Source organism: Penicilliopsis zonata (assembly GCF_001890105.1).
Source record: "Penicilliopsis zonata CBS 506.65 unplaced genomic scaffold ASPZOscaffold_4, whole genome shotgun sequence".
Lineage (NCBI taxonomy): Eukaryota > Fungi > Ascomycota > Eurotiomycetes > Eurotiales > Aspergillaceae > Penicilliopsis > Penicilliopsis zonata.
In genome coordinates this window covers 1,323,714-1,335,655 of record NW_019208914.1, presented here as the reverse complement: position 1 = coordinate 1,335,655, position 11,942 = coordinate 1,323,714, and the positions used below count along the sequence as shown (strand labels likewise).

The 11,942-nt window shown below is 53.7% G+C and overlaps 1 protein-coding gene across 1 annotated transcript; it reads right to left on the bottom strand.

The window, feature by feature from the left end:
- Positions 1–1,396: 1,396 nt before the first annotated feature.
- On the bottom strand, positions 1,397–11,931 carry ASPZODRAFT_1627112 (hypothetical protein). The gene is made up of 4 exons (XM_022726591.1): positions 11,288–11,931; positions 7,796–11,218; positions 1,665–7,733; positions 1,397–1,630 (listed from the first exon to the last, which is right to left on the bottom strand). Exons 1-4 carry the CDS (start codon positions 11,762–11,764, stop codon positions 1,508–1,510), a joined length of 10,092 nt encoding a protein of 3,363 aa, XP_022583090.1. The 5' UTR covers positions 11,765–11,931; the 3' UTR covers positions 1,397–1,507.
- Positions 11,932–11,942: the final 11 nt, after the last annotated feature.

Sequence of the window (11,942 nt, the reverse complement as noted above, 5' to 3'; positions counted from 1 at the left end):
GCAATTGGGACTGGTGGACACGGTCCGAGGTTAGTTATTATAAGTAACTAAATGCACTTGTTGTGTTTGTTCTTCGGGTTACCGTTGGGATTTCTGGTCCGGTAGAGATTTCAGGGGCAACGTGTTCTCGCAGGCAGACTCTCCACAGCAAGACAGGATGAGGTGATTATTATTGAATATATAGGTACTGAGGATTGGAGATTGAGGCTGTATTATAGAGGATCAACTGATGATAATAGCCATGGAGCACTGCTGTGAAGTCCAATTCTACCAGGAGGTGCCGAAGTACCCGTTGGGATTCTGCCTCAGGCATACACTCGTCACATGATCATTCTATGGCTTAGCCTTTCAGCCTTTCACTCTTACTCTCCCTCTCTCTCTCACTCTCTCTCACACTCTCTCCCTCTCTCTCTCTCATCAACCTCTGCTGTCCTGCCATCTAGGGAATCAATATACCAGTGACTCTAATTATGGGAAAGTGAAAATCTCAGGCTTCAGGGAAATAGCCACGCATTGAGTCGATATCCTAGGGAGGAAACGAATGCCGCCATGCTAACTAACCATGCTAACTAACCATGCTAACCATCTACTGGAAGTCTCAACAACAAGAGGTGCTATATGACTGGGAGAGCAAAAATACAAGTCTAGAGGGTATTTGAATCCTTTCTATTCATTTATCCTCAGCCTTCTTCTACCAGCTATTTTAAAATATGTAACACGCAGTTTCTGAATAACCTCAAGTGACAGTAATGGATTTATTGAAGCAAGGGAATTTTTTTTTTTAAGACAGCCACCACCGATATACCACAATTTCTCAGCAACAACCCCTGTAACCATCAAGACAAGGAAAAGTCAGAAGGAGCATGTCCATCCATGTTGAACAGCTGAGTTGCCACATCCCTCAGAGAAGCCTCGCAGAGTTGAACCCAGTGCTGTAGAGATTCCTGATGGGCCATATGCCGGTTGATGACGAACTTGAGATGCAACGAATCATCCTGGACCACGGCAGAGACATCCAGTAGCGCAAACCGGGGCATATCCTTTGCAATATCTGAGGCAATAGGGATCGCTTGATCCACTTTCAACAGGGCATCCGGACGCTCTAACTGCTGGTATCGGCCCAGATAGTTGAACAGCAACTCCATCGGGGTATGCCGCTGGTGCTGGTACTGTTTGAGCCGCGTCTCGCGCCCCTGTGGATGAAGATAGCTCGAGGCGAAATAGGCCCAGCCGTCGGCAGACGTCATTGTGCCATGAGCGTCTTTCGTACGTCGGACGGCTTCCATGATGCTGTCTGCAGGTTTCAATGCGACTGAGACGGGCCAGATACTGGTGAACCAGCCTACAGTTCGTGTCAAGTCGATCGACGCATCCCATGGCTCCCGGCCATGCCCTTCGGTAAAGACGAGCGGGGCTGGGCGCTGCGGGAAGGCCTGGACAAAAGCATGCAACAAAGCGGCTTGGATGATCTCCGCTGGCTGGGTTTCAAAGGCGTCGTTTGCACCGGTCAATAGGAGGTGGGTGGTCGTCTTATCGAGACTGAAACTGCGAGAATATGCATCCCCATGGGTGTTTGGGATGTTATCGCCCCAGTAGCTAGAAGCGAGGGTACCTTCCTCACCTCTGAGTTCTTCCTTCTTCGGAGCACAGACTGGAGGAGGAAGGTTATGCGCAGTATACTGAGCCTGGAGACGACACCACGTCAAGAAGGATGTTGGCGGAGCACTGGGTGCTTTCTTCGATCTCAGAAGCTCTTCAAGGTCGCTCAGGATGATCCTCCAGGACACAAGATCGATCACCAGGTGATGTGCCACCATGAACAAATATTGCTTTCGGTCAATCGAATGGTCAAACAAGTTGACAATCAGCATGGGGCCGTGCTGAATGTTGAGGGACCCCTGACTGATGACGCAGATCTCTTCCATCTGACGCCGGGTCTGCACTACGTGATGCTGGAAGCGATGACTGCTGCCCTCCAGATAGTCTGTGACGACGCGCTGTGTCCATAGCCGATGATCACCAACCTGAGATCTCTTGAAGCGAGCCCGCAGAATTCCATGTGTCTGTACAATAACCCTGACAGCCTCGGAAATGGTCCTAGGATCCAGTTGCTTCTCAAGCCTCAGGAAAAAACTTTGATTGAAATGGTTGTGGCCCTGGGGAATAAAATCAAAGAACATCTGCTGGACGGGTGACAGCTCGCAAACTGCGCCATCGACCTCTTCTTCTTCTTCTGTTTTTTCTTTCTGCTGGGAAAGCCTATCTGGCGAAACAAGAGCAATATTCTTGCTGACCTCAGCTGCTAATTTGGCGATTGTTTGGTGTTTGAGCACCTCCTTCACGGTTACAGGAATCCCTGCCTCGCTGCATTGGGCGACGAGCTGCATACTGGTGATTGAGTCACCCCCGATGCGAAAGAAGCTGTCGTGGATACCGACGTCTCCTACCCGGGGAAGGTTCAGCACGCGCGCCCAGATCGCTTGCATCTCACGCTCTAGATCAGTTGTCGGATCGGCTCTTTGCCTTGGGCTGTAATGAGTGAGTTCATGCCGGGAAAGCGAGGTGAGAAGCTGACGCAGAAGAGGCCGATCGACCTTTCCATTGACATTCCATGGAATCCACGAGACGGGGATAAAAAGAGTGGGCACCATGTAGCTAGGTACCTGTTCCTGCAAGCGAGTTTTTGCTGTTTGTACGTTCTCTAGGAATTGAGGTGTAGCCGGCAGGAGAATTTCTGGCTTATGACCCTTCATTTTAGTTGTCTCATCATCTTGGCCACTTGTCATCGACTGGCTGGCTTGAGAGGTTCGAACGAGGGCAACCAACACGGTCGAGCGCTCATCATCAGAGGCCAGCGCGGTGACTTCGACAACAGTCTGGAGAGCTTCTGGAAAGTGTTTCTGAACATGATATTCGACTTCTGTAAGTTCGAGACGCTGGCCCCGTAGCTTGGCCTGGGAATCCTTGCGCCGCAGGTAGTAGATGGAGCCATCGGGGCCGTGTCGGGCGATATCTCCTGTCCGATAGACCCTTGCACCTCCATCCAAACCATCCAGGCCTCGAAGATCGTTCAGCCAACGAGGTTGGGCAATGAAGGCCGCGGCTGTCTTGTCCGGTGCGTTGACATATCCCCGTCCCAGGATGGGGCCTTCAACGATCAACTCACCTTCGCCCCCGATGGGGACAGGTCGTTCCGGGTCTTCTGGATCGACAATCCAGCATACACCTCCAGTGGACTGGCCGATATTGTTCGGGCTGGTACTGTGGGTGACCGACGTGTTGATGCAACAGCAGATGCTGCATTCGCTCGGACCGTACCAGTTCATCAACCTCACGCCGGTTGACGCCCAACGGTCAATGATAGCCTGCTGCATCGGTTCGCCTCCTTGCAACAATGTTCGCAGGGTGGGTGCCTTTTCTGGAGAGAGCAATTGGATGACCGATGAGGTCAACATAGCCACGTTGACCTCCATATCTGTAATGGCCTTGCTCAGGCAGTTTTCTCGCTCAAAAGCAGATGGGATGCAGATACAGCCACCGGCAAGCAAGGTGAAGAAGTGATCCGCGATCATGTTGTCAAAACTGTACCCGGCAAACTGCAGCACACGCGAGTCAGGCCCCAGGGCGCACTTCTCTATCAAAGGCATGGCGCTCGCCATGAACGGTCCGTGGTCGGTCACCACAACCTTGGGCTTGCCCGTCGTTCCGGAGGTGGCAATGGCATACATAGCGTCGGTGACACTACTCACAGTCCTATCACTACCCTCTCGTGCCTTGATGTTCCTCGAGTCGTCGAGACAAATAGGCCTTGCGATTGAAATCTCATCGGCCACGACAACCGGCCGGCGGAGGTGAACCGTGGCTTCATGTCGGTGTTGCTGGGAAGCAATAATGAGTGAGAGGTCAAGGGTTTGACAAATCTCTTGTAAGCGGTTCATGGGATAGGAGGGTTCCAGCATGATGAAGGCGCCCCCGGCCTTGAGCACCGCGATTTGAGCTACGACAGCCCATCGCGACTTTTCGAAATAAAGACCCACAAAGTAGTCTGGGCCAAATCGCCCACGAGTCCGAAGCTGTCGGGAAAGTCGGTCTGAATAGTACTCCAGCTCCTGGTAAGTCAGGTAACCGTCCCAAGAATGGATTGCCCGTGCGTCTGGTCGGAGTTGAGACTGTTGCTGGATCGCTTCGTGGACGCATCTGCTGGAGGAGCCTACGGCCGAGGGATATGGGTTCCATGATTTCAACTCCGCCCAATCGCGTGGATTAAGCATCTGCAACCCTGAGATCGATAAATGGTCTGGTACAGTCTGCACCTGAGCTAAGAGATGCGCAAACTGCGAAAGAATCCGTTGCACTTGAAGCGGAGGCAAGACCTTGGAGTCGAAGACAGCCGTGACATCGATCATGGAGCCAGAAGAGCGAGGCTCACACACTAGGGTCAGAGCGTAGCTGCTGAATGCCCCAACGTCTGACATGTTCTGTTGACCCTGGAACCATGAGGCCTGGGATGCAGACTGTTTAGACTGTACAACCAAGAGGGTGTTGAATTGACACGCAACTGCAGCCGAGTCACTCAGCTGGCCGATGTTCTGCAGGCCAATATGCTCATGCGTTGTTTGCTCAAAGCCCCGTCTTTGGATCTCATGCAGCGCGTCCCTCACCTTCTGGGCAGGGTCGATCCGGACTCGCAGCGGCGTGGTCGCGATTGTTGGTCCCAGGATCCTCTCGATTCCGACAACTGGCGCACCACGTCCGTAGTTGACGATACCACAAATGGTATCCCGTGTATTTGTATAGCAAAAGGTCGTCAGGGCCCATGCGAGTTTGATCTTGCTTGCCAGAGTTATGGCGTCTTGATTGCTCGCCCTAGCCACCAGCGGCAGAGTTTTAACCACCATCTCCTGGGCGTCTGGAATGTAGTTCATGGATGGAAGGGCTGGAAACTCAACGGTCTGGACATTTTCGAGTTCAGATGCCCAGAATGTGGCCCCGGAGTCAATCGACTTCAGGACATGGGCAACAAACGTGTTGAACGGCTGTGGCTGCAAGGAGAGCCCTTGGTAGGCGCGCTCAACTTCTTGTAGAAGCAATGGAAACGACCAGGCATCGTAGAGCGCGTGATGGATGGTCACAACCAAACCGCTGGGAGGAGTCCAAGACAGGCATAATAGCGGTGTTCCTAGTCCTAGAGATGTTTCATCGCCCGCTTTGTTGTGCATCCAAGAAGAAGCCGGTGGCCTGTCAACAGCAGCAACGAGAACCTGATAGAAACTGCCGGTGCCGGTAGCTTGAATGATGCGAGTTCGGAGTATTGGGTGTGCCTCAGCCACCTTATTCCAGGCACACTTGAGGCGATCGATATCAACACCATGCTGCAATGTATATGCCTGCTGCATGATGTATGCCTGGGGGCGTTGTACAGACAACGCCATGAGACCACCCTGGATAGGTGTACAAGGGTAGATGTCCTCAATCGATTCGGAGGGTAGACGGCATTGCTTCGTGGCTTCACCGAGGATCCGCTCTGTTTGCCCCTCTGGCAGTAAAGAAAATGGAGAAGGAATGACGGTTGCAGATGGGCCATTGACGCAGATTGAAACCACCGAGGCCAGCTCGCATAGCTGCGGATGCTGAAAGATATCGGCCACCGTCATTGCCAAATGATGGCGTGCTCGTGCAGATGCAACCAGCTGCATCGCAGCCACGGAGTCACCACCCAGGCGGAAAAAGTGACTGTCAGCCCAGACCTTCTCGATGGGGAGGTGTAAAACTTCGGCGAAGAGAGCCTGCAACCAGTACTCGGACTCAGTAGCTGGCATTTGCCTCTGGCCCAGCTGAGACCCTTCCAGCGTCTCCCGAGGCATGGTAGCCACCAGATGGCGAAGCTGTCTTCGATTGATCTTGCCTGACCTGGTCAAGGGGACTCGGGAGAGAGGCAGAAAGATGGTGGGCAGCATGTAGCTTGGGAGTTTGTCCCGCAGAATCAAAGACATCTTGGCGATGTGCGCCTGGAATTCTTCGTCGATAGGCCCCAGTTGAGGGGAGGAAGATTCGGCTGTAATTGCTGTCGCTTCGCCTCCTGCTATTGATGCTTCGGCCGTGACTTCATCTCCAAACGTCGCCGAAGAGATAAAGGCCACGATGATCGCACGGCGGTCCTTCTCTCCATCCAAAACAACGGTCTCTGCAACCACACTGGAAGCCCAGGGAAGCAGTCTTTCGATATGGTGCTCGACCTCTGCTAGCTCCAGACGCTGCCCACGAACCTTGACCTGAAAGTCCTTGCGTCCAACAAAACGCACCTGCCCGTCCGAGGCGTACTGGACCAAGTCACCGGTTCGATATAAATGTCGCTCCGAGATGGTTGAGCGACGAAAGCGAGCCAGCCAGCTCGGCGGAGATATAAAAGGCGAGTCAGGCAGTGAGCGATCCGGGTCATGAAGATAGGATCTGCCCACGACGGACCCTTCAATCACCAGCTCTCCCACGGCGCCGATGGGGACCAGCTTCTGGCAGTCTTGCGGATCCACGATCCAAGTTGCGTGTGAGGCAAAGCCCCGACCTAGAAAATTAGGCCTGGACTCTTCAACAGCGGCCGCCAACCCGAGTGGCGTACACTCGGCGGGACTATACGCGCTGATCAGAGTGGTCCGAGGGCTCCAGCCTTCAAAGCTTGAGGCTAGGACAGCCTCACCGGCCAGAACCAAGGTCCGCAGCGTAGGGACCGCGTTGGGCTGTAGGAGGCGGGCGACCGTCGGGGTTAGAACGGCCCAGGTAACCTGAAGGTCGGTCATGATGCGTGGGAGATTGTTCATTCGATCTTCTTCTGACGGGATACAGATACAGGCACCAACAATGAGCGGGACCAGGATCTCGATCACACTCACGTCAAACGCATAGGAACAAAAATGTAATGTTCGGTCGAGGGGCCTCATATCGAGGGGCCCGGGGCACGACAACGCGGCCGGACAGAAGCACCGATGCTCAAGGACTACACCTTTCGGTTTGCCCGTCGAGCCGGACGTGAAAATGGCGTACAGAGCATTGCTCGGGGTGACGCCAGAGGAAAGCGTCTCAGGCTCTAGTTGCTGCTGCTTCGGATCTCTTTGTAGAAGAGTGTCTCCGACCACCATGCTCGTAGTAGGCACCCCCAACTGAGCGGTTCGGTGGACGTGAGGCTCGCTGGTCAGGATAATCGGGGCGTTCAGGGCCTGGCATATCTCTGCCAGGCGAGTGGTCGGATGCGAAGGGTCGAGGAGACAAAACGCGCCTCCTGCCTTGATTACCGCCAACACGGCGATCAAGGTCCATCTGGACCGCTCCAGACAGATCGGAACAAAAGTCTCTGGCCGTACTCCGGCAGCATGAAGGTGGTGGGCAAGAATGGATGACTCCAAGTCGAGCTCACGGTACGTCAGAGTGCCATCCCAGGAACACACGGCAAGAGCGTCGGGCTGGGAACGACAGCACTGTTGAAAGAGATCGTGAATACAGTCTTCCTTGGCCGCCAAGGGAGCATCTCGGTTCCATTCAGCCAGTTTCCGCTCGTCCTGCGGGCTGAACAGTTCAACCTCGCTGACGGTGTGTTGCGGGGAGCCAACGATCTGATCCAAGGCAACACGCAAAGCGCTGGCCAGATGTGAGGCCTGGTCTTTTGATAAAAAATGATCCCAGTACTTGACAGAACACTCCAGGCTTGAGTGCTGCGAGTTGACCTCGATGATGATATCGTACTGATATCCGATTAGTACATTTTAATCTCCCAAACAGACGTATATCAGGAAGCTTTTCCTACCTCGGTCGGTCCCTGCATATCTACCAGTTTCAGTGAAACAGGAGCAGCTGCCGGCTCCTGGTTCTGGAGGTCCAGATGGGGCACAAAGGTCATGCTGGTGTTGAAAAGAGACTCGTTGCGAACCGCCAGCGCTTTGTGAATCTCGGCTAGGGATACATGCTGATGGGGAAGAGCACGGATGAACTCGGACTGCACCTTCTCCGCTGTCTGCAGAAGTGATGCCCGAGGATCCAACTCCAGGAAACAGGGGAGCGTATTGATGAACGGCCCGACAGCCTCCTCGACCCCATCGACGGGGATGTCTCGGCCAAGTGTCATGTAGCCGAAACAGACGCTATTCGAGCCAGTGAAAGTACGGAGAACCAAGGCCCAGGCGAGTTTGAAGACGTTCGCAAGTGTGAGGCCGGCCTCCCTGCAGAATCGGTAGTACCAGTCTGGTTGAGTACCGAGGTCAACTTTCATTGATCGCAGACACGATGGCTCCAAATTATTGAGTTTCCAATTGAGCTTGGGGAAGATACAATTCTCGATGCCGGCAAGATTGTGTTCCCAAAACGCGAGCGTTGGCTCCTTTGGCATCCTCGCCAGATGGCGGACATAGTCTGTATAGGCACAATTTGTCTGCCTCAGAAGTTTGTCGTTGTTGCCATTATCATTTTGCCTGTTCCTAACGTAGAGCCTTGCCAGATCTCGAGTAATGATGTGCAAGGACATGGCATCCATTAGTGCGTGGTGGATATCGAGCACGCAGTACACTCTCCCATCCATCGTACGGTAGATACTCAACTCTGGCAGCCAGGCGAGGCCACGGCGTGGCATCGAAGGGCGATGGACATCTCCCAGCGATAGAACCTCGCTTTCAGAGCAGCTCCTGACCTCGACTCGACGGGTGCGATGCCGGAGGGTAACCTGCACGGCGAGAGTCTCCTGAGTAGCAGTAGCTGCCTCGATGAACACGGTCCTCAGCATTGGATGGAGAGCGCAGAGCTTCTGCCACGCAGTCTGAAGCAGTTCCACGTCAATACTAGAGCCATATCCCGATGCGCAACTGACCACCTCCCATACGACTTTTGCCTGGTAGTAGTGCGGGTTTCGCGCATGACTTAGTAGTATGCCTTGCTGGACGGGGGAGCAACAGCAAGCGTCTTCCACGTCCGCTGCGTCCAGAATCTGGATTTCAGCAAGCTCTGATTTGATAGATTCAAAGTAGACAGTTGTGTCTTTCAGTGATTGTGGCTCGGATAAGACGACATCGTCATCATCCGGGGCATGTCCCGGGATTATCTTGATTGAATTCTGAGTCAGAAACCGAGTCAATTGAGAGATGTTCTGCCTCTCCAGAATATCGGCGACTGTCAGGGGATAATATTTGGCTCTACATAGGGTCACCAGTCGCATCGCTGCCATGGAGTCTCCTCCAAGGCGGATGAAGCTGTGATGGATGCCAAACCGAGTGCCATCCAGCCCAAGCACTTGCACAAAGAAGCCATGAAGATCCCGCTCGACTGGTGTAGTAGGTGGAACAAGCTCGACAGGGGCGGATTGATAGGCCTCCAGCTCCTCCCGAGTAAATCGTTGCACCATCTCCCGCAAAGCTCGTCGGTCCACCTTCCCAGTGATGGTGAAGGGCACCAGCTTCAAGGGAAGGTAGATACTCGGTAGCATATGTCCCGGCAGAACGGCCAGAAGGTTCGTCTGTAGAGCCGAGACATCTTTCCGAAAGGTCTCCGATGACTGGGCGGCAAGAAGCGAGGAGGAGGAGGAGGAGGAGGTGGTGAGAGCCGCTTGAGGCTCTCCGGTAAGATAATCGGGTGAGTGAAGGAAAGCTATGAGCAGAGGGTCATTGCTTGAGGCTGCAGCTGGTGAAGCAGCCTCTGCAACGACTCGTGTACTCTCTGGACATGACTGGCGCATCTGAAACTCAACTTCCTCCAAGTCAAGTCGTTTTCCTTGGATCTTGACTTGGGTTCCCTTACGTCCGACATGCCGAATGCCTCCTTCGCCATTGTACCGCCAGAGATCGCCAGTCTTGTACATTCGGATTGGGCCACCTACCGGCGGACCCATCGTGCGCCGCCAGGTAGGATCCTGGATGAAGGCAGCAGATGTTGCGTCCTGGTTATCGAGATACTCTCTTGCAACACCAATCCCTTCAATCGCCAGCTCGGCTACCGCACCTACAGGAGCCAATCGGTCGTGGTTTGTGGGATCAAGTAGCCAGAGTCTGACAGTGGGTGATGGAGGCAGCGCCCTCCAGTCAACCTGCCCTTCCTTCAACAGCGACACGCTGAGGAAGCCGGCACACTCAGTCACTCCATAGCCAAAGAACAGGCCCACCTTGGTGACCCATGCCTTGTATTCATGCTCACCCATCGGCTCGCCTCCAATCCCTATGGTGCGTAGGGTGGGTGGCGGATGGTCAGCATCTAGACGTCGCAACAATGAAGGAGTCATACATGCCCAGCTGATTTTCATTGTCTCCATCACACCTGGCAGGTTGTTGACTCGACTATCGTCCGACGGAATGCATAGAGTGGCCCCGGTACTCAGACACATATAGGTCTCCAGCACAGACATCATGAAGCTGTAGGGTGCAAACTGAAGCACGCGGGAGGTTGGACGAATGTCCACGTATGAGGCCTGCCATGACAACTGCGCCAGGCCTCGATTCTCTACAACACATCCCTTCGGCTGTCCCGTGCTCCCGGACGTGAACAGGACGTATGCCGGTTTACCCAGATCAATAATCGGAGGCAAAAGGCCAATGCAGTCATTATCAAGGCCCTGGCAGATACTGGTAATGGAAGAGCGTGAGAGGGTCACAACTCTGCCTGCCAGCGATGCCGCTCGGGTCGTACAAGCCTCAGACGTCAAGATCAGACGAGCCTTGGTGCATTTAACGATGTATTCAAGGCGGGCATCGGGGTTTGCTGGCTCCAGGGGCACAAACGCACCGCCAGCTTTCAGCACCGCCAGCTGGGCAATCACGGTCCAGATGGATCTCTCGAACAGCAATGGCACGAGTACATCTGGGCCAACCCCCAACTTGTAGAGGTGGACAGCGAGCTTCGAGGTGATTGACTCCAGCGCCGCATACGTCAATTGCCCATCCCATGAATCAATCGCGACACAGCTTGGTTGTGCACAGCTGCGTTTGCGTATAGCCTCGACAATAGGCGAGTCTGTCAATTGCTGGCACGCGCGACTATTCCACTCCAGCACATCCCGGGCGTTCTGTGCGCTGAACAAGTTCAATTCGGAAACAGTCTGCCTGGGATCAAGCAGGATTTCTGATATGACTTGGGCAATCGTTGAAGCCACATTCCGGACCTGCTTAGCCGACAGTATGGAAGGTTTGGCGAGGAGAACCAGTCGTTGTGGCGAGTCAGGAAGGACTCCTTCCAGGGCCAGTAGAACTTGGCACTTTTTAACATTGTCAGCCTTCTCGACGTCTTCATAGCTCTATCTTCCACGCTCGGACGAGGTGCTTACATGTGCGCCGTCTGGGTGCAAGGCTTCAAACTCCGCGAAAAGGCCTGTAGCATCCACTCCCGGTGGACAGTTCGAAATGAAGATGCCGGTATTGTAATTGATCTGGCGATGGTAGGCTTGATCCAGATCCGGTATCGTCTGCTGTCGCTTCCACAAGTCTCCAACAGATTCTTCTAGGTCGAGCAAGACTTGGCAGGTTCGTAACACAGAAGACTTGAGATCACGCGCTGGAAGGCTCTCATCCTTGATGCCAAAGGCAAAACACAGCGTGTCAGATTCAACATATCGTTGCAGTACAATGGACCACGCCGTCCGTAGAAGCGCCGTTATATCCAGGCCATTGCCAGAAGAGTATGATATCGCACGGTCAAGCAATTCTCTAGAGAGCTCCTGCGCCGTGCAAGTGATATCACTGTCGATGCAGCAATCATTCAGCGTTGGAAATACTCCAAGATTAACCGGATCCAGACTTCCCATGATAGATGGTAGTTGTATATTCCTATATCAGGCTTGGTACCGTTGAGGGGACAAAGGTCGGTCTGTATGGAGGTGTAGGTAACATCGAATGTGAGCGTCCAACCTTACCGATGCTGTTTGTCAAAAGCATAGCGAGGCTTGGTCAACAAGCGGCCTCATACAATAGAGACGTGATAAT

Bases quoted from the DNA above. Each gene is read 5' to 3' on its own strand.
- ASPZODRAFT_1627112 (XM_022726591.1), bottom strand. From the start codon at position 11,764: ATGGGAAGTCTGGATCCGGTTAATCTTGGAGTATTTCCAACGCTGAAT. The intron at 7,734-7,795 runs GTAGGAAAAGCT...ATCGGATATCAG, and splicing joins ATATGCAGGGACCGACCGAG to TACGATATCATCATCGAGGT. The intron at 1,631-1,664 runs CTTCCTCCTCCA...CGAAGAAGGAAG, and splicing joins CTCAGTATACTGCGCATAAC to AACTCAGAGGTGAGGAAGGT.